This window comes from Carassius gibelio, chromosome A16 (assembly GCF_023724105.1).
Source record: "Carassius gibelio isolate Cgi1373 ecotype wild population from Czech Republic chromosome A16, carGib1.2-hapl.c, whole genome shotgun sequence".
Lineage (NCBI taxonomy): Eukaryota > Metazoa > Chordata > Actinopteri > Cypriniformes > Cyprinidae > Carassius > Carassius gibelio.
The window spans coordinates 9198573-9219675 of record NC_068386.1 but is presented as its reverse complement, the minus strand read 5'-3'; the positions used below and the strand labels follow the sequence as shown (position 1 = coordinate 9219675).

Below are 21103 nucleotides of genomic sequence, written 5' to 3'. Positions count from 1 at the left end.
CAGAGTTATTTTCTGACTTGAATGGTCAGCTGCTCATTTCTGAAATCGAAATCTGGAGTTTTTCTGTTTAGCCAAATCACCTCTTGGCTAAACCTCTTGTAAGTTGTGGACTTTACGTAACACATGTGGCACCATAGTAAGAACACAAGTACAATTGTTGTGTCATGATAATGGTACAGTGATTTTATTAGTCTGACGGTGTAGCGAGGACATAGCGTGACCCGTGATAGAACTTGCTCTTTGGCACCTAAGGGCCTGCTGTCTGCCAGTAGTAAAGAACAGAGCAAAAAATATGAGGTCAGAATACAAGGTAAGGTTATGCTTTGTTCTTCATGTTCCATCTGCAAATGTTGTCCATTTGCTTCAGCATCTAAACTGTTCCATGTGTGAGCAAAACCTTTTAGGGCTATGCATAATGAATGTCCCAATTTACTTTTGTTCTATGTCTCAGGACTGTGACAGTTTATGTTCTTGTTTATTTTTTAGGGAGCTGGCAAAACTGTGTCAGTTATTGATTTTCGTCCACTCTTTTTGATTTGTGGTGTTTGAGTCTCTCCTCCAGCATGTGCCATGATGCCCAATGTTTGTGCACGTTTTTTCTCTTTCTCAGAAATATTTTGAACATGTTGTGATGTTGTGGTTAGACTCAAATCAGGTTGTTTTATATCATCCACGTCAATTGTTCCGAAGAAATGCAGTTTTACAAGAAGTAGAATTTCTTACGAGAAATGTAACTGGCTTTGACAAGATCTGTAAATTGCTTGTTTTATTCCATCCTCTGTTGCAACAGTGGTATGGCTTCCCTTTTGCTTTTAGGTCATTATAGATTGCAATTTGGCCTGGTCCAGTTACATACTTCAACTGTAAGAAGTTTTGTCATTATTCTTTAACTTTTGCATTTTTAGTTGTCTTTTTGTTAAAGTATATGTTCTATATACACTAAAATTCAAAAGTTCAGAGTTGTTTTTTAAATATATTTTTTAAAGAAATGTCTTATGCTCGTGAGACTGTTTATTTAATAATTTAATCACAAATTCAGTAAAAACTGTAATATGAATTATATTCTTTTATTTATTTTAATGCATCTTTGATGAATGCAAGTATTAATTTCTTTAAAAACAAAAACTGAGCATAAGCTTTGGAACAGTACTCTAAATAACATCCTATATATTTAAAAGAATGTATGAAAGCTGATGTTTACCAAATGTAAACCACATCTGCATTTAGTTTGAAAACTGTAGATTGCCATCTGATTTTTTGTCAGATTAGATTTAAAGTTTTCCATGTCCAGGATTCAACAGTGTGCAGTGCTTTCTGGAGCTGTGGTCAAATACACTAATTTACCCTCCTTTAGTGAATTATGTCACTTAGTATGGTGTTTAGGCATAAATCTTTACTAGATAAAGTGCAGGCTACACTGTCTAAACAAACTGATTTCACCATTTCATCACACAGAATGTCAATCCTCAAGATAAGATAAGATAAATAAGATAAGATATGTGAAAAAAGCCATATTCGTATATGCTTTATAGAAGAATTCATGTTGTTTTGTGTGGCACAACATTTTCTGACACGCTCTTCTGCTCTACCATAAATCATTGGGGCTTCTTTCCTATTAATAATAGTAGCACAGAGAGCTGTCATATTGCTTGCAAGAGCTGAAATATTAGATGCATCATCAAATAAATTACAAAAGTTAAGAAGATTCGGAGGAAGATGATAAAAGTTGTCATGAAATCCGTTTCTCAAATGATCTTCCTCTGGTTTTTGTAGAAATCCAAGGTGCACATTCTGGACACAGAAGTGTTTGAAACCACGTTTGGGCCAAAGGCACAAAGAAAGAGGCCCACCTTGTCTGTGGGAGAGTTAAAGGACTTTGCTGAACAGGCAGAGGTCTCTGCTCAGAGCTACAGTGCTGACAAAGACCGTGATTTGGTGTTTGAGGACAGCGGAGCCAAGTGAGTAAATGATTTCTAGAGATTATATAAATATGTACTTCTGTACTTACTACAGTAACCAACTATAGCCTTGTTTTTCTAGCAAACATGACTTATTTATCATGAGAAGACTCAATAAATGATTTAAAGCTGTTTAATTTTCCCTTCACTGCAGGGAAGAGGCTCGGGAGGAAATCTTTAAGAAAAGGCAGTCAATGAAGATTTATAAGGTAGCTATTACCATCTTCCAACACCATTAAAAGTTATAGGGGAGAAAAAAACATAGCACTGCTCAATGACGTTATATCCTAAAATGAACAATGTTTTGTGCAGGTGATCGAATCTTCAGACGTCGTTATCCAGGTGCTAGATGCTCGGGACCCCTTGGGCACTCATTCCCAGAGCATTGAGTCCTACCTGAAGAAAGAAAAATCTTGGAAACACCTCATCTTTGTGCTCAATAAGTGTGACCTCATTCCCACATGGGTTATGGTAAGAAATGAAAGTGGAATACTTCAGTATTTTAAGATGACATAGGCATGCTACTGTTCCAGAAGCTTTGCAAGATACGTTCGCTTGTCAAAACTTAATGTTATTTCAGAAAAGTAACCATAACAAAGCTGACTGTTGCATTTGTGACATAACTATTGTCCTTTTTGCGACATTAGCTTAGCAACATGCTAACAACAGTCACTTTTCATCCATTTTTCAGAAATCCTGATGATAAATCTTATTCTTTTAGTAGCATGAAATATTGATATAACATAAAATAAAATATTGCAGGACTTGCACCATGTGACAGCTGCAGAGGTGCTGTTTCGGTCCATGAATTGCTCTGAGTATAATGTCATGTGAGTATTGTGTTGTTAGCTTAGCAAGTTCCGATGTAGAGTTATCCAAAAGGATCACTTTTGTTGTTCCAGAACAGTTAGGATGTATGGGACCACCTTTTTAGTCATTAGACAGCAAGGCTGCTCACTAGGTTTCTGGAACAAGGCCACTGTCTGCAGTGTGTCCTGTCGTACATTCAATTCTACCGTTTCTGGAGTTTGTTTCACTGACAAACAGGCATGTTTATCTTGGCTTGTTTAAAATTTGTTATAGTTAACCAGTTAAACGCTCCTTCCCAGATATTTTTTCCGTCTTTACCATCTGTAGTTCTTGTTTGTAATTCATGTTATTGGTGATTCTGAAATGCAACAGCATGAGGGAATGAGGAAGTTATACCTGCTTTTTATAAGTTGCAGGCATTTGCATTCAAGCCAACAAAGCATTTGTCTACCTCCTTCAGATTTATGACTGGGAATGATTGGGAAACCCATTCATTTTGTTGTTGAAACGGAATCACTAATCATTCAGCGGTATTTATTGTTTGGCAGCCTGTGCCCTTGTGTGTGTGTGTGTGTGTTTTTTTTTTATCTGTTCTTGCTTATCAAAAACAATTTCATAGATCACTTCTAGAATCTAGACCGTAGACATTTAGCACGTGTGTCCAGATTTGATTCTAAATCCTATGGTTTTCTTCCTATATTAAAAGTGAGGATCAGATTGACATTTCTAAAGGTACAAACTGACATGAAAATCATGTGTGTATTCCATCTGAAGAGCATGTGTAAAAAAAAAAAAAAAAAAAAAAATTATTCTCACATACCAGTAATTAAAATAATTCAACATCAATTATGAAAAGTATGAAAGATAAATAGGCAAATTATGCCCACTCTTATGTTATACTCACGCTCATGTTGTTCCAAACATTGTTGAAGAACGAAGTTCATACAATTTTGAGTTTTCTTTAAGTTTTGATATATTTACGGTAGGAAACTTACAAAATATCTTCATGGAACGTGATCTTTACTTAATATCCTAATGATTTTTGGCATAAAAGAAAAATCTATAATTTTGATAGATACAATGCTTTTTTGGCTATTGCTCAAAATATACCCAAGCGTCTTAAGACTGGTTTTGTGGACCAGGGTCACATATGTTTATATGTTTAGAGTGCTTTGAATTTGATGTAATGTGATTAATAAAGAGGGATGCTTTTAGGAGTATTTTTTGAACATTAAGGCATTTTATAATTCATAGGAATGTTAATGAATACTGTTGTTCATTCACATTTAGGATAATTTTATGTATGTAATTTAATTATTGATTATTCTTGTGTCTGTGTTGTAGAAACACTGGGTTGTGGTTCTTTCTCAGGAATACCCCACTTTGGCCTTTCATGCCAGCCTTACCAACTCCTTCGGCAAGGGCTCCCTTATCCAGCTCCTGCGGCAGTTTGGCAAGGTCAGCATTTAAACATTTACAGCATTTTTTAAATTGCTTATACATTTTATTGTGCCTTGGAAACTGGGGTGGGGGGCAACAGGTTTTAAACACACTACAGTTTCGATCCACATCATTTATCTACTCAAGCTGCAGTTTTAGGACAAGGTCGTTCTGTTTTTTAGTACGGAATGGCCGCAGATGTAGAAAGCAGTGGTTTGGTTGGGTACCAGATGCACCCCACCCTCCAATGCTATTGGGCTCCTGTCCTGTCTTCACATCTGCCTCATAGCTATTTTTGTGAGCACAGTAAACAAAAAATTGGAAATACTAAAAAGGAGAGTGGGCTCACATAACATAAATTTTGTTGAGAGTTATATGAGAAGACACTCTTTTAAGAGTTAGAAAACAGCAGTGCAAAAATATCCCGGTTGCTATGGGTGCAAAATAAATCTGCAGGTGTAATGGCATTTAAGAGGCCTTTGTAGGTTGTGTATGAAGTATTTATTTTTTGGGCCCCCTTTTTAAATGTGTATAATGGAAGGAAATGTGTGCAAATTATTGGGAGAAGGGTTGATCCAAGATGATCTTGTTTTCCTGACCTCGATATCATGAAACCGACATTAAATCAGAAGACTTGACAGTATGTGTGTTTTTCTTCTATTTAATTACCTTTTCAAAATTATGTTTTGCCTAGTCTTGACATGTCCATATTGATTTGTGCTCAGCTCCACTCAGACAAAAAGCAGATCAGTGTTGGCTTCATTGGTTACCCCAATGTTGGAAAGAGCTCTGATATCAATACCCTGCGTCTGTAACGTGGCACCACTTGCTGGTGAGACAAAGGTAAGACTTCAGAAGCTGTTTCTTTCCATCTCAGGAATGTGATTTTAACATATCTATATGGATTTCTATATGCCCCCCCCCCCCCCCCGATTAATAGTAACCGATTACACTGTTTTTAAGTCGTCTTCTATCATGAACATCAGAGGATTGAGGGATTCTTCTTGTACATGACTTTAAATGATTCAGATATTTTTAGCAAGTGTAAGTGCCATCTCCTGACATGTGGCAATATTTTGGATGGCTTAAGTTTTCAGCGTTTTGGTTTTGGCTGCTACTTTTTTGTATTCATGTTTTGGCATGAAATAACTTTTTTATGTTGTCAAATTTTTCCTCTTATTATACAAACATGGAACTGAGAAATGGTTTTTCAGAGAGCGAGTGAAAAGTGCACAGCAAATGAAAAACATTACTGACGGAGGCCAGATTAAAATCAAATTCTAAACAAATCTTGTGTTTATGTTTTAAATGATAAATTGTATCTTTTAAAATTTCCCATGTGTGCCCTGATTTGAATGATTAATCAATTGGTAGACATTTTCTGTCTCCTATTTTCTTTTCTTTTTACAACAGTCTTTCTAGTTTAATTATGAGATAGATCGATAGCTAGATAGATATGTTTGATTTGATTTTAATAGTTTAAAAAATTTGTCGTGCTTCCTTATCTAGTTTTTCCTTTGTTAAAATGTTACGTTTGCCTGAATCACTGTTTAGGCCTTTGGCCAGGCAGCAATATTCATAAACAATCTATTTAGTTTTATAAACTTAAAAGTTAATTGACTGCTTGCTAACTTGTCAAAAGTTATTATAAATTGAGTATATTCAAATGCAGTTTGTTATATTGAAATGTTTTCGGTCTTGTGGTTTCTTAAATGGAGTTAATGGATGAATCTGTGGACATTCTGTCAGATGGCTCAAGCTCAAGCTTTATGCCATAAACAATGTTTTCTTTCTTTCTGAAAGGTATGGCAGTGTATCACACTAATGAGATGCATTTTTCTCATTGACTGTCCTGGCATTGTCTATCCCTCTGACTACAATGAGAATGACATTGTGCTTAAGGGAGTGGTATGATGACCTTGAAACTCAAGTTCAACATTTCATTCACATTTGGCAATCCTAGCAGCTTTATCTGCTCACTTTGTATCTGTTGCATTTAGGTTCAAGTGGAGAAGATCTGAAATCCAGAGGATCACATCGGAGCAGTGCTTAAGAGAGCCAAAGCAGAGTACATCCAGAAGACATACCGTATTCCGTCCTGGACCTCTGCCGAGGATTTCCTGGAAAAGCACCGGAAAACTGATTAAGGTCTGGCCTGATTGTGGAGTATCTGATAAAACGAACTGTCAGCTTGGTGCTTGTGGCACATTTGTTTATTCTTTCCTCTAGAGTGGCCGATTGAGATGGGACAGTTTGCTTACTTTAAGCCGTTGAAAAACATTTCGTTTTAAGTTCGGATAGCCAATTTACAATACTCGAATGCCAAAACCACTAAGATTTAGTACAGAATCAGATATTTAAAAAAAAAAATGGTTTTGAATGATTGGCAGAGGGGACACATCCCCTTTTTTGTGAAACCTCCAGAAGGCGAGATGGATGAAGAGGTAAATGGACATTTGTTTTTAATATCCCACAAAGTTTAGTTTCTTTTAGACAAAATAATTGCTCGGTCTTTGGAAATTTCAATTTAAAAAATGTTTTCACTGTTGAATGTTTTGCTAAAATTAGAGCTTTGTTTATTTTAAAGACCTCCGAAGACATTCTTTCTATGTAACTTCTTTAACTGATATTGAATTACTTGGTACAAATCCTCTTTTAAGTCACTGTGGCCAACAAAATAACTTTAATTTTGCCTGTCTTTATACTGGCAGACCCTAATGCACTTTTAAACATTTATAGTCTTAAAGGGACACTTGATCTTTCTACTCAGAACAAAGTACAACCGATGCTGGAAATGCCTGAGATGGAGACCAAGAAGTTGGAGTTGGGAAACAGACTTGAAGTTCAGGATTCGGAGGGGACCTCATCTAGCCAGCTGGAAGATCAAAAGCTGCTGAGACAGAAAAAGGAGGAGATGCAGAATATCTTCAGCCACATCAAGCAGAACATTGGCAAAATAAACGTCGCTCCGGAGTTCAGCGAGGAGGACCTTGTGCCTGTTGAGTTACCTGACATACTGGATCCCTCCTGGTCAGAAGATGAGCAAGAAATGGAAAATGAGGAGGATGAGGAAAAAGTGGAAGAGCAGACTGGAGAACAACAGGAAGAAGAATCCTCTGTTTCCGGCTCCCCAACCAAAGCAGAGAAGAGGAGCGCATATTAAGTGAATGAAAACTTGGATGAGAAGATTTCCAAATTAAAACATTTTCTTGATCGTGCCAAGTCAAAGCACTTCTCTGCCATACGGTTTGTTTAAGCTGATATTAGTTATAATAATAATAGTACATTTGTTATATAGGCACCTTTCAAGACACTCAAGGAAACTTTAAAGCATGGACTGCAAGATCAATAATAGACAAAGCAATACAAAACATAAGCTACCAACACAGAATTACTTTAAATTATAATCAATAAAGTTATGATTTAAGTTAAGGGTAATGAGAAGGTTCTGTGAGATTATGGGGACAGTTCACCCTTTAACTCTTACCCTGTAGCAGTGGCCTGTTTAACTGATTTTTCACTGTTTAGCTTTTATCTCTTTATATTATAATGTTTTCTTGATCTTTTACAGAATTCCTAAAGGCCTTTCTGAGAAGGTGTTTTTCAGAGATGTGTCAATGATTAGGGGTGTTGAGATTCAAATAAGTAATGACACCCACCCTGTTTTGGTTTTCCAGCTGTGAATGTGGGTAAAAAGAGGAAAGCTCTGGAAGATGAAGAGCCTAAACCGCCTACAAACCTCACATCTAAAGAGGTATGCACTGTTCTCCCAGCTCAGTAATCTTAATTACTCAGTCGAGACATCTCGCATAAATTTGGGTCCAAACTTACCTCCTTCTCTCTGTTGAACTTGGCAATAAAGCCAAATGAGCTAAGCGATAATACCTGACCAGAGACCCAGTCACATCAATCCGTTTCCAAGGTCAATTTGGTGGCTAGGTTAGAGCATCTGGTGTGGAATCACGGTGATTTGTGAAAAAGTGAAGGCTGAGTTTATCTGTGATACAGTCTCTCCGATGCACTTTATTCATACTGTGGCACCAGCCATCATCCTGAACATTATGACTAAAACTAATTCATTTCAGTACTGTGCATATTCAAAGCTTTTTAACCTAAGTCAGTGTGCTGATTCTGCAGTGTTGAAATGTGGATCATGTTTCTGTGTATCTACATATGTTCTTTTTCTTTAATTTGGCGGGGGAAAAAATACTCAGAACAGATGCTTTAATAAATGTTTTATTCATTGAAACAGTGTTCAGTGTTTTATTATTCTAATAATATTTAAGCCTTATTCCTCAGGGTAATTATGCCCTCCAGCTGTGCCTAAAAAATAAATAAAAATAAATGGAAGCACATGAGTCTTAAAAATAATGTGAGAAATCATGATTATGATGATCCCTGCTTTACCTTGAGTTGTTGATTAGTTCGTTTGAGGAACTGGACCTCTTCGGCATGCTTCTTTTCCTCAATTTCCCGCCGTTCGGCTTCCCGCCTCTCAATGGCCTCACATTTAGCCTTCTGCTCGTTCAACAACCTCTCCAAATCTCGCTTCTCACTCTCTAACTCTAAAATCTATCAAGAGTTTGTATCTCAGCGAGCAGAAAATGGACATTTAATGTTTGGTTGTCGACTTTAAAGCTAATAACTTGCTTTCTTCTGCAGTACATGAAAGATATTTTTACATTTTTATTTTATTTTTTCATTCAATCAAAGTCAATGGTATCTAATGTTGTGTTGGACACCACTGACTTTCATTGTAAGTTCAAAATATATTTTGTGTATATGTAATAGTTTTTGTTTTCTGTTACAAGATGATGTTAATCACATAAACTTCTCTTAAGCTAACAAGTTGATATAACATTATTTACATATAGTATAATATGTTTATTTAATAGAAAATATAGGGTAAGATACAAGTTTTTTTAATTGTGTCACTGTATATGTTTAGTTTTGTAGCTTCCTTTGTAGTTTTAATAAGCAACTTTGTTGTTTAGAAAATATATTATTTACAGTTAAGGTGAGACACTGCAGGCAAAAACGCTGTTTTTTCAAGCACCTGTCAATTTTGACATTTTGGGCTTTTTGGTTTTTCATAAAGTGCTTTTTCAAACTAGTGGAAGGAAAACATCCAAAGGACAATGTTAAGTGTTTCTTTTATAGCACTTTATCTGTTTGTGTCAATAGATTTAAATTACAATACATATTTTTAAAGGCCGTTTTCTCAAAATGAGTTTTTTCTTCAACACTGAGCCATGAATCTCCACTTCAGTAGCACTTACACACACCAAACTTGACATTTTTATTCCTGTCTATATTCTGAAGGTTTTTACAGAGGGATTTGTTCATATATATTTTCCTTGATTATATACAACATTTTATTCCCCCCAAAATTGTGAAAATATATTGTTTTCTGGCTGTTCAAACAAGTATTTTCTGAATTATGGAGTGACAAAAAAAGAATTCCCTCTGTAAAAACATTTGACTCTAATATGTAAAAAAAAAATTTACAAAAAATTTGAAACTGACTTCATCTAGTGTTCAGATTTTTGTACTATACATTTATGCAAATTAGCACATATTTCATTAAATAATGCCTCATTTGCATATTTAATCATAACATTTTTGAAAACTTGTAATACAAAAAATGTTTGAAATAATCAATGTAATCAATCAACTGGGTAAGTAAGGTGATAACTATTAGTTATTTTTTTTTGCCCTATTCACCTGCAGTGTCTTGCCTTAAGTTTCGTTACACTTACGTATATTTTTTTTATATGTATATATGAATAATAAAAAATATGTATTTATAATTTTTGAATTATTTTAAAATATAAGTATAATAATGTAAGAAAAAGTTGGAATAATGCTTTCAGTAATAATTTACCTTGTTCTCCATGTCAGCCATCCCATGCTCTGCTTGAAGTGCTTTCCTCATGCCAAAGGCCACACTGCTCTCATACAGTGTTTGATAGGCAGCGATGGTCATGCGAATCTCATCTCTTACTTGCAACAGCAGGAGACCCCGCTCAGCGCAGTTAATGGTGACCTGTCTGATTAACTCATCTAAGAGATTTGAAAGAGGCAATGCTATGTAAAACTCAAGAGCTATTAATATGAGCCTTAATTTGCAATATATGTCTATTTTTACCGAAGCACTGAGAGTAGAGCTCTCTGCGCACAGGGCAGATACCCGTCTCTCTGGCCTGCCTTGCCTGCAGGCTTCTGTCCAGTTGTTCTTGCAAATGTATGACATCCATGCGTGTACATGGAGTGCTGGACACCGGCTGCACCCACAACTGGTTCTCCTCCGTCCATTCCCTGCAACAACCATTTTTAAGATTTCTTTAATACTGTTGTAAAGTTTGGGGTCTGTTAAAAGATTTTTAACCTAAGGTTAAAGGTTAAGGTTTTTTTTTTTTTTACATTGCTTAATATTTGTGTGGAAGCCAGCGTTGAGAACAGCATATATTTTAGAAATGTTTATTTGTCAAAAATCTTACTGATTCCAAACTTTTTAAAGGCAGTGTGTGACGTGATTAAACACATATGCAGCTACACAGTATCATCAGCCAGTTTAAAGAAATGTTATAATAAATACAGTAATAAACCTCTTCGTTTATTTGACCTTGGTGGTAGAATGGCATTCAGGATCTCTTCGGTTTGCTGTTTGCTGGCCTCCGCTGTGGGGCTCTTGGGTTTGGGTGGAGGTGGCACTGGCCCGCTCTCTACCATCTGTTGGGGACTCACTTTCAAAGGGCGACTCTGAGTAAAATGTGAAAGGAGATAAGAAAAACTAACGATCAGGCTTCATTACAACAACAAGGTGTACTTTACGGTGGTTACAGGTTAGTTTTTAGTCGTTACATCCAAGAACTGTACTTACCCTTGGAGACTTCCTCTCTGTATTCTTGCTCACCAGCACCGGATTATCATACTTCAGCAAGGAGTCAGTCGGGAGAATCATGGCTACAATGTGGAAGTGTCAAGAAAATTTAAACAAATGTTTCAAATTCTATGTTTTTGTATGCTTTGAAAGACTTCGAGCAACTTCGTCACGCTGCAAAAGTTTCGTTTTGTTGTTTCCAGTTGCTATGACAACTGCTGCTCGTTCCCATCAAGCAGAGTCGTCAAAATAACGGGGCGAAACAAGTGGGGGAAACAATAATAATTAAGTTTTTTTTTTTAAGTGTTTAAAAATAATTTACATACAAATATATTGTATTGTTTATTTTTCTAATGTTTAGGTTCTAAAGCACTAGACAGAACTAAGTTAGCCACTGGGTGGCACCAGAGCCATATAGAGTGGCACTAAATGTTAAAGCAACTAACAAGTACGTTAACGTTAAGTTGTACACTGCTGTTCAAAAGTTAGGTATCAGTACGACTTGTAATGGGTTTTTTTTAAGTAGTTTCTTCTACTCATCATGGCTGCATTAATTTCATCAAACTAGTAGTAATATTGTGAAGTATTATTGAAATTTAAAATAATGTTGTTCTATTTTAATATACTTTAAAATATAACGTATTGCTGTGACCAAAGCTGAATTTCCAGTCTTCGGTGTTACATGATCTTTCAGAAATCATTCTATTATGTCAATTTATTATCAATGGTGGAAACACTTTTTCTTCATGTGATAATTTTTTAAGGATTTGTTGATGAATAAAACGAATGTCTGATGAAAGTCCTGCTTTGCACCGCATAAATAATTTATATCTGATTTTAAATGGTATTGATATTTTGCAATATTACTGTTATTACCAAATGCAACCATGATGAACAGAACAGAATTCTTTAAATACATCAGAAACCCTACTGATCCCAAACTTCTGAACAGGACTGTATATGCTCTGACACATTTTAATTTTATTTTTTCCTTTTTAAAACTAAATTTAAATTAAATTAAATTAATTAAATGTATTCATTTTATTGAGCTATTTACATTATTTAATTTATTTAAGTTAAAATGTGTAGTATGTTTTTCAGTTTATATTGTTAATATTTATCTTGTTAAATTTATCTAAAAATCTAAAAAGAAATTGTACGTTAAAGCTCTGAAGAAAGCGGAACTAAATTGCTTTTCAAAGAAGGAGGGACACATTTTTTCAGCGAACAAGCTTCGAACCGGAAGTGTTCATGGAAGTTTCGTAAACGCGGTTTGAATCTGTTTTCTTACTCCCCTTTGGTATGAACGACTTTTACGTTTTACGAAGCTAATAGGCAAGCTCAGTTCGTAATGGACAACAGGAGACGACACAGAGAATCTCCTGTACGGGATGTAAAGACAAAAATTAAGCAAGAAAAAGTGAGTCCCACGCGGCCTCCGCGGCTAGGCCGATCCAGTTCAGGCTCCAGCCGAGGCAGCAGCAGCCCTCCCCCGAGACGACGAGACAGCAGGTGAGCGCCTTACACCCCACACACAGCCTGACAGATGTGTTTATCTTCATGACACCTCAGCCGAGTAAACAAGAATGCGCATTTTTAACTGGATGTTCAGTTAACCACATTGTAGTTTTGTAGTCATAAGTTTCCTACAAGATGCTTCGTGAACTGTATTTGTAGATCACCTGACAGAAGAAAGACCAGGTCGCCCGCGAAGAGCGCGCGTTCCTCGGGCAGACAGCAGGAGAGGTCACCTCGAGCTCGGAGGAGTAGAAGCCCGCAGCGCAGCACTGACGTGAGGTTAAAGCGGGTGAGTTAATCTATACATATCAGCGAACAAACTAGGCATTATCATAAATCGACGAAAAGCTGTAAGAGTTAGAGAGCATAGAGGGCTCTGGCACAAATTCTTATGGAGAAATATGCAATTAAACATAATTTGACCTTTTAATTTGTATCAGGCTACAATATCTTATTTAATATTACTTTAAAACATTAATGTTGTTGTTATTATTACTGCTTATATATATATGTGTGTGTGTGTGTGTGTGTGTGTTTGTCCCTACATATATGTGATTTTATTATATTAAGCAATATTTATTGTTGTTAACAAAGTTATTGTATAAATTTGTAATGTATAAACATACATATATATGTTTATGAATAAAGGATTGTTAAATGATTTATTTCATTTAATCGCATCCAAAATAAAAGTTTGTATTTACATATGTGTGTAATGTGTGTATTTATTATGCATATATAAATACAAACACATGCATGTTTAAGAAATATATTTATAAGTGTACGTAAAATGTATAATTTTTAATGTATATATTTACATGTTTTAAATAGTTTATAATATATATAATTTTAAAGCATTTTATATTACATTTATATCAAATGTGAATTTATTACGATGTAATTGTTTTTAAAATATAATCATTATTATGATTATTATTATTGAGAGCAACTAAAAATGTGTTTCAAATAATGGAGATTTTGCTTTCATTACAGGAGCAAGATGATCACAGAGGCTCCGAAAGTCATAGGCATCGAGAGAGAAGGGATGACTCGCATGATCGCAGGATGAAAAGGGAGGGAGAGAGGCCTCGGCAAAGAGAGCGAGACCGAGAACAGGACAGGAATCGGGGAAGAGACCGGGATGCCCACATACAGCAGCAACAGCAGGCTGAGAGGGAGCGGCATAATGAACAGCGGCAGGAGAATCGGCTCAGACGAGAGGCTCAGAGTGGAAGTGGTGATGAGGCACAAGAGTTCGGCAGTAAACAGGCTGATGATTCTGCACCTGCAGTTGTGAAGGAAAAGCCCAACTTTGAACTATCAGGCGCCTTGGTGGAAGATACCAATACGTTCAGGGGGGAGGTGATCAAGTATAATGAGCCTCCCGAGGCCCGAATACCTAAACGAAGATGGCGTTTGTACCCGTTCAAGAATGATGAGCCACTTCCAGTCATGTACATCCACAGACAGAGTGCGTATCTACTTGGAAGACAGAGGAAGATTGCAGACATTCCTATCGACCACCCTTCTTGTTCCAAACAGCATGCTGTTTTTCAGTACAGGTCAGAACAACAAGAAAATAGATTTATTAAATGGTTAAAGCGATAGTTAGCCCAAAAACTAAAATTGTCATTATTTATTCTCCCTCATGTCATTCCAAATCTGAATGACGTTGTTTGCTTCTTCTGTTGAGCACAAAAGAAGATATTTTGAGTAATGTTGGCAACCAAACAATTGATGGTATCCATTGACTAATATTATTTTCTTCTCCATTATATGAAAGTCAATGTACATCACAGTATGGAAAAAAAAATAGCTTTTTTTGCTACATTGCAACTTTAAAAAAAAATAAAAAATTAAAGAGAGATTGTTGAATTCAAGTGTTAATTCCTTCTCATTGTGATTGAACTTTTGCCTCTGACTTTTCTCATCTCCAGATTAGTGGAGTTCACACGGGCTGATGGCACTACGGGCCGGAGGGTGAAGCCGTACATCATCGATCTGGGTTCTGGGAATGGAACCTATCTGAACAATCAGCGTATAGAAGCTCAACGCTACTACGAGCTCAAAGAGAAGGACGTGCTGAAGTTTGGCTTCAGCAGCAGAGAGTATGTGCTCCTTCATGAGTTCTCCGACACAACCGAGGTTGACGCAAAGAAGGAGGAAGAAGAGGATGAGGGCCTGGATGAGTAGTTCTCGCCTCAGAGTTTACCACAGTTACCTGTTGTCTGCTGGACTCTTCGAAAGCGTCTCATCCGTAGGATCAGAACCAGCATGACTTTAATTCAGAATTTCCTTTTGGACAATGAAAGAATCTTGCATTAGCCTGCCCAGTTGTCTGTATGACTATTCTCAGGTGGATAGCTTTTGTATCCCATCAAACTGTGTACAGTGTTGTCCTTCAAAGCAAGTGCTCAATGCCAGAACTTAATCTTCAAAAAGCATATATTTTGGATACTCTTGAAGTAGTGAATATAATGTCCAGATTTGGTTACTGTAAATATCCTGGATGTATTTGATGTGAGCGCTTCTGTTTTAGTTTGTATTCTGTGCGATTAGACACATACTGGGTCCTGGTTAGCTGAACCAGATTTTTTGCACCAGATTATCATCCTCATGGTTATGTAGAAAAATCTGAGATTCATTTGAATATTGCATATTGAAAAAGATGGTGTCTTACTTTAGATATTTTCTGTTCTCTCACAGTACATTCATATTTGATTTTTAGATGTTTTGTATTGTAAAATAAAAATGGATAATGATGAATGTTGGCCTTTTTATTGACAGCATACAGTAAATGAGGAAATCTGAACGTGATCTCATTCTAACCTTCTAATTATGTATGCATTGAATATAGTGTTTAATCATTAAACATTTTATTTGAATACTTAAATTACATTTAAGTATAATGATAAAAACTTACAAATATTCGACAATTAAATAATGAAATCTTTTATTAAAGCTCCTTTTTATTCTTCAATGTCTCTTAAAGACATAGTTCACAAAATGAAAATTGTCAACACACCTTATTAGGTTAGGTTTGGTTTTTATTGTCATTGCAAATGTTTATACACCGACATTCTGTAGGAGCTATCTAATTAGCCGCATTAAAAGAAATGCAACAATTTAACACTTGAAATTAAAACACACATACAAAAAAAAGTTATTAAATAATAGAGCAATAAATATACGAAACTGCAAGTCATTTGTGCATTTTCCATGGAGGTAATTATTTCACAGAATTCGCACTAAACCCAGGGGTTACAAATGATCATGTTTTTTAGGTGATTTTTTTTTCTTCATACATTAATGCAGCACATGGAATCCATGAGGCCGGGATGTCTGCTACTGTTGAAGAAGACTTTTCTTTGAAGCACGTATTCTTATCATACTGTATAGTTTTTTGTTGTTGTTATTTGCTGTCGATATGTTAACATTATTCTAATAATTTCTGTCCTTAACCATTTATCTCAGAACTCTCAGTGTACAGGAGAAATACATGGAGGCCACTGGGAAAATTGTGAAGGATGAAGTTATGGAGTTATAACTGTTTTTATATTGATTAAAAAAAGATTAACACACTCTAACACACTGATGTTGAAATACAACAAATGAGCAAATAAAATAAATAATACATGTTTTTTATTCGACACATTGAATTTACATTCTCAGAACAGTTCAAATGTTTTTTTTTTTATTCTAGTGCTGTCAAATGATTTATCCGATTAATTGCATACAAAATAAAAGTTTTTGTTTGCAGAATATGTGTGTTCTGTGTATATTTATTTGAATATATAAATACACACAAATACAGTGTATACTTTGATAATATTGATAATATGTTTATACTTATTTTCATATAATTTATATAATGAATAAATTTATTTCCTACATTAACAACCTATTTTTTCTGAAATATATAAATGCATGTGTATTTATATATATATATATATATATATATATATATATATATATATATATATATATATATATATTATAAATCTACACAGCACACATACATATATCATGTAAACAAAAACTTTAATTTTGGATGTGATTAATCGCGATTAATCATTTGACAGCACTAAAATTTACATTTTACAGTGTCAAGGATAAAATTGTAAAAACATAGAGTTGTTTTAGATTCATGCAGTGCAAAATGTTTTCTACACAAGCGATTAGACAATTAATTTTATCAGATGTGATTTCAAAAGGTAAATAATTCACTATAAAGTTTATTTTGTTACAAAAAAAATATTTTGTTTCTGTTTGTACATGTGTATCTAAGCAAATTACTGTTTGTCCACAGTACAAAACAAAACTCCATTATTTCAGCTTGACTTGCAGTGATAGAAGGAAACTGAGAATAACTGTTCTGGGTTTTGAAGACCTACATTTTATTTTTTTTAAATAACAGTTTGAAAGACGATGCGTAAATAAATTACTGAACTTCCTTCTATGCGCTGATCAGAGTGTGAGTGCAATAGAGAGTAGCACCACTAGAGGTCACTGTCGTAACGGCTACTTGCACACACAATATAATAGTCAGCTTTTTTTCGTTGTCATTGAATTTTAAGAAACTGCAGTCGCCTGAAATTTTATTTTGAGACCGAATTAAAACTGTCTAAGACAGATGAGACACACTTAACTGTCTAACCAGTTACTGACGTGCTTACATGTGTGAAATGGTCAACGATTTGCTTGGAAATCAATTAACGCTGCTAGTATTCATCATTTGCTACACACTCGTAAAATAATATAAATGGTTTTGTTTATTCGTGTGCACAGGTTTTTTCAGCTGCTCTCGTGATACATGGTGCGTATTTTGCTAACTTGTGGCAGAGAATCTTGATCAAACCGGATCACCTTTCCCATCATGTGCAGTCTGGACCTTGAAAAGGCCTTCTCACCCGCGGAAGAACACAGGAATGCATTGTACACGAGAGGGAGACATGGCAACTATGTTAGATAGTGCTCGGTGTTTGTTGAACTTGACTTTTTGGTAATGTTTTTCTTGCTTATATCAATTAAATATGATCTAGTAATTTAAGCGTATTTATGAAAGTGCCACAGTATCCCGCAGGACTAATTCTCCACAACATTCACCTTAGCACATACTTGAGTGAGGCACGGAAGTATTTCGGAAAGTAGTGATTCGCCTCTTAGCGCACTCGGTTTGAGGAAAGTGGAAAACGCGGGATGGATTACGATCATTATATTGCACTATAAAAACGCTTGTGTCAGTCAGATGACTTAGTATCATTTAAATATGACTATATTTGCTGCGATATACATTTATAGATAGCTGAAAAAGAATGTGAAGCTTATAATATTCTTGTAATTAGTGCAAACACCGTACTTTGTTAATACACGATGTCGTTAGAACCTAAAGTGCAAATGCGTTATTGATGTCAGTTGAAAGTCCAGTCCATATTTTGGTCGAATCCGCAGTGTAAAAACAGGAGGCAGACAGGGAATGGAGTTGGCTATGTGAAATCTGTTTCTGCTTTACAGGGTCTGAGTGTGTGCAAGCTTGAGACTATATTTGCTTTAGACATCATTTGGGGTGAAAAAAGAAGTTTATATATTTTCAGTGTCACAGGAACTAGGCTGTGTGTGTCTATTTAACTTAAAAATAGTGTTGCTGTACAGGATATATATGAATTTTTTTCTTTATTCAGTTGTTTTCCTAAAGTTCCTTCTATTTCGGCCTACAATTTCATGATCTTTTGACAAAATAAATTAAAATAAATAAAGTTGAAAGGGACACAAATTCTTGTAAAATTTAGAACTTTTTTTTTTTTTGCTGATCTGAATGTACAAATGTATAAAATAGTATTGAAATAACTTTAGAAATTATGTATACACTGTATGCTACATGAAATCCTTGGAAGTTTCAAAACTTTCAAAAAGTAGGCAATACAATGTGTTTGTAAAAGTCCTATGACTATATATATATATATATATATATATATATATATATATATATATATATATATATATATATATATATAGCGTGTGTGTGTAGAGAGAGAGAGAGTACAAAAATATATTAGTTATATATAGGTTTTTTTATAATATAATTTTTTTTCAAAGCTGAAAATTAAATGTGACATTTTGAAACTTTAACAAAGAGTTGTCAGAGTTTTTCTAATGCAAATGAATTCACCATCAACACATATATTTTTTATTGTTATGAATGTCATGAGTGTGTGCCGAACACACGATAATGCCCCAGTTATGGTTTCCTATGACTCTCTGGAGTGGTACTTCCTTCCCTAGCACACTTCAGAGTCATTTTGTGTGTGTGAAGGCTGCTCGGCAACCTGCTGGCTGAGGACCAACTTCCTTGTGTCTGCTCAAGATACTTTATGGATTCCCATGTGGGGGTGTGTCTGAGAACAAGGGATTGAATGAAACTCTGATTGAATGAAGGGCTCTGCTGAGCAGTTTCCTCCCTTTACCAGCAGTGTATACATGTGGCTTATTGGCGCGCTGAGGGTCATGAAAGGGTTTGAATACACATGGATTTGTTTACACAGAAAATGTGCTATACTTTGTACTCTTCCTCATTAAAGCTGTTGACAAACAAGGACAGATGAAAGCCGTGATTGTTTGGAATTCATTTTCGCGCTTGCAAATCTCAGCAAAATCATTATTTCTTCCAGATTTCGTTCTTTCCCAACGATTTTAGGCAACATATTTAAAATGACAGCATTTCATGCCATTTTGAGAAGGAAGACGGAAAATCTAAACTACTAATTTTCCACTGTTTAGCACTCGAACAAATATTAAGATTTTCTAAATATCATCTAAATGTGAACTTACATGTCTACTTACAGTAAATATCATAATTCAAGTCTGATTTGTGTGTTTTGTATCGATTTGCTTTCTTGTAGCTCCACTGGTGGATCTTGCTACATAGCAAAAATTGTCATTATTTGCAATTAAATAAATGTTAACTTAAATAATAATAATAAATGCTTTCAATTATTTTATTAAAGCTAGTTGCCAAGGTAACATTTCTCATTATGGTTAGATTAATGTGAAGTACTAAAATAACTAAAATTAAATAAACTTAAACTAAAAAAAAGCTATATATATATATATATATATATATATATATATATATATATATATATATATATATATATATATATATATATATATATAAATGACAAAAACATGAAATTGCTAAACTTTTGACTAAAATTATTGATATTAGCATTAGCTGAAGGTATAAAATGGAAATCATTTGCTAATGTAAAAAAAAAAACGGGAAAAAATGACAGAATGGCATCAAATTCAAAATTAGAATTCATTTTTGGCCTATATACAAAGTGCTGTGATAATTAAGTCTTTACAATACATCTCTAGGTCTCTGCTAATCTGATGTATAAAATAACATAATTTATGTCTTTTGTATTTTTTGTGCTATACTCTACATTTATAAAATACATTAAATCTCACTATAATATTGACTGGCAAAGGTTTCAAATATTTATTTAACAAAGAGCTGTTGGATCTCAAAATCAAAGATATTAAACACTATATCACAGCTCCCATCAATTATTTTATTTCCAACTTCTTTGCTGGGGAGAAAAACATTCCCCAGATTCGATATGCTGTAGGATCTCCCTACTTCACAGGACACAGCTAGAGTTGGCCAGAAAGGCTAGCGGCTCTGCATTGCATTAAGGTTGTGTGCTGCTCTGCTCTGCTCTGCCCATCCCCCACACTGAGATACCAAAGCAGAGCTGTGCTGCTTTTGCAAGCAGCAAAGCTTCAGCTCGAGTGAGAGGCAGGCAGGGAGAGAGAGAGAGAGAGAGAGAGGGGTGGGGGGTTGAAGAGAACGAGAGACGCTGTGTTATTCTCCTAAAAAGATATTTTCCCCCAGAGATCCTTTCTCTGTGTCTTTTTAGATTCAAAACTGAACCACAGTATAAATAGATGGACTTATTTTGTGACGAATGATGATAATGTATTCTGCCTTTCAACCACTTTGTGTGGTTTATCTGATTTTCTTTTTTACTCGTGCTCTCTCCCTCCCTCTCTTTTTCATTTTCACTTCCTGCTCGCAGACTAGCTCAACCCACCACCAACCCTCCCTTCTCTTACTTTTCTAACGCATTTCAATCAGCACATCCCCCTAAAACAGTGTTTCTCAACCGGTTTGACTAACCCAACACCAGCTACAATTGTTTTTCATATAAAATAATAATGCAATGTATTGATAAATACATGTATAGACCCTATTATATGACATGTATTAACATAACTTTGCCTAAAAGGACAAATTTGCTATTTTAAAATGATTGCACACCCACCATCGTGCATAATCTGCATTCACTGTGTCCTGTAGTGTATTTCATTTTACCTTGCATAGTTTTGATGATGTTGGCATACGTTTCTACCAAGTGACAGATGAATTTGTACCAAAATACCAAATGGACAGCTTCTGACAACCAGAAAAAGTTTAATATATAAGCTATGA

The 21103-nt window shown here is 35.1% G+C and overlaps 2 protein-coding genes and 1 pseudogene across 2 annotated transcripts; 2 read left to right on the top strand and 1 right to left on the bottom strand.

The window, feature by feature from the left end:
• The first annotated feature begins 267 nt into the window (after window positions 1–267).
• LOC128030527 (nucleolar GTP-binding protein 2-like) lies at window positions 268–7962 on the top strand (annotated as a pseudogene).
• Window positions 7963–8269: 307 nt separating this feature from the next.
• Window positions 8270–12320, bottom strand: LOC128030526 (axonemal dynein light intermediate polypeptide 1-like). The gene is made up of 6 exons (XM_052618230.1): window positions 11092–12320; window positions 10834–10970; window positions 10357–10526; window positions 10093–10271; window positions 8616–8780; window positions 8270–8531 (listed from the first exon to the last, which is right to left on the bottom strand). Exons 1-6 carry the CDS (start codon window positions 11170–11172, stop codon window positions 8490–8492), a joined length of 774 nt encoding a protein of 257 aa, XP_052474190.1. The 5' UTR covers window positions 11173–12320; the 3' UTR covers window positions 8270–8489.
• LOC128030525 (smad nuclear interacting protein 1) lies at window positions 12283–15375 on the top strand. Its single transcript, XM_052618229.1, has 4 exons — window positions 12283–12603; window positions 12769–12898; window positions 13603–14171; window positions 14547–15375. The coding sequence occupies exons 1-4, from the start codon at window positions 12443–12445 to the stop codon at window positions 14800–14802; spliced, it is 1116 nt and encodes a 371-aa protein (XP_052474189.1). The 5' UTR covers window positions 12283–12442; the 3' UTR covers window positions 14803–15375.
• The last annotated feature ends 5728 nt before the right edge of the window (window positions 15376–21103 follow it).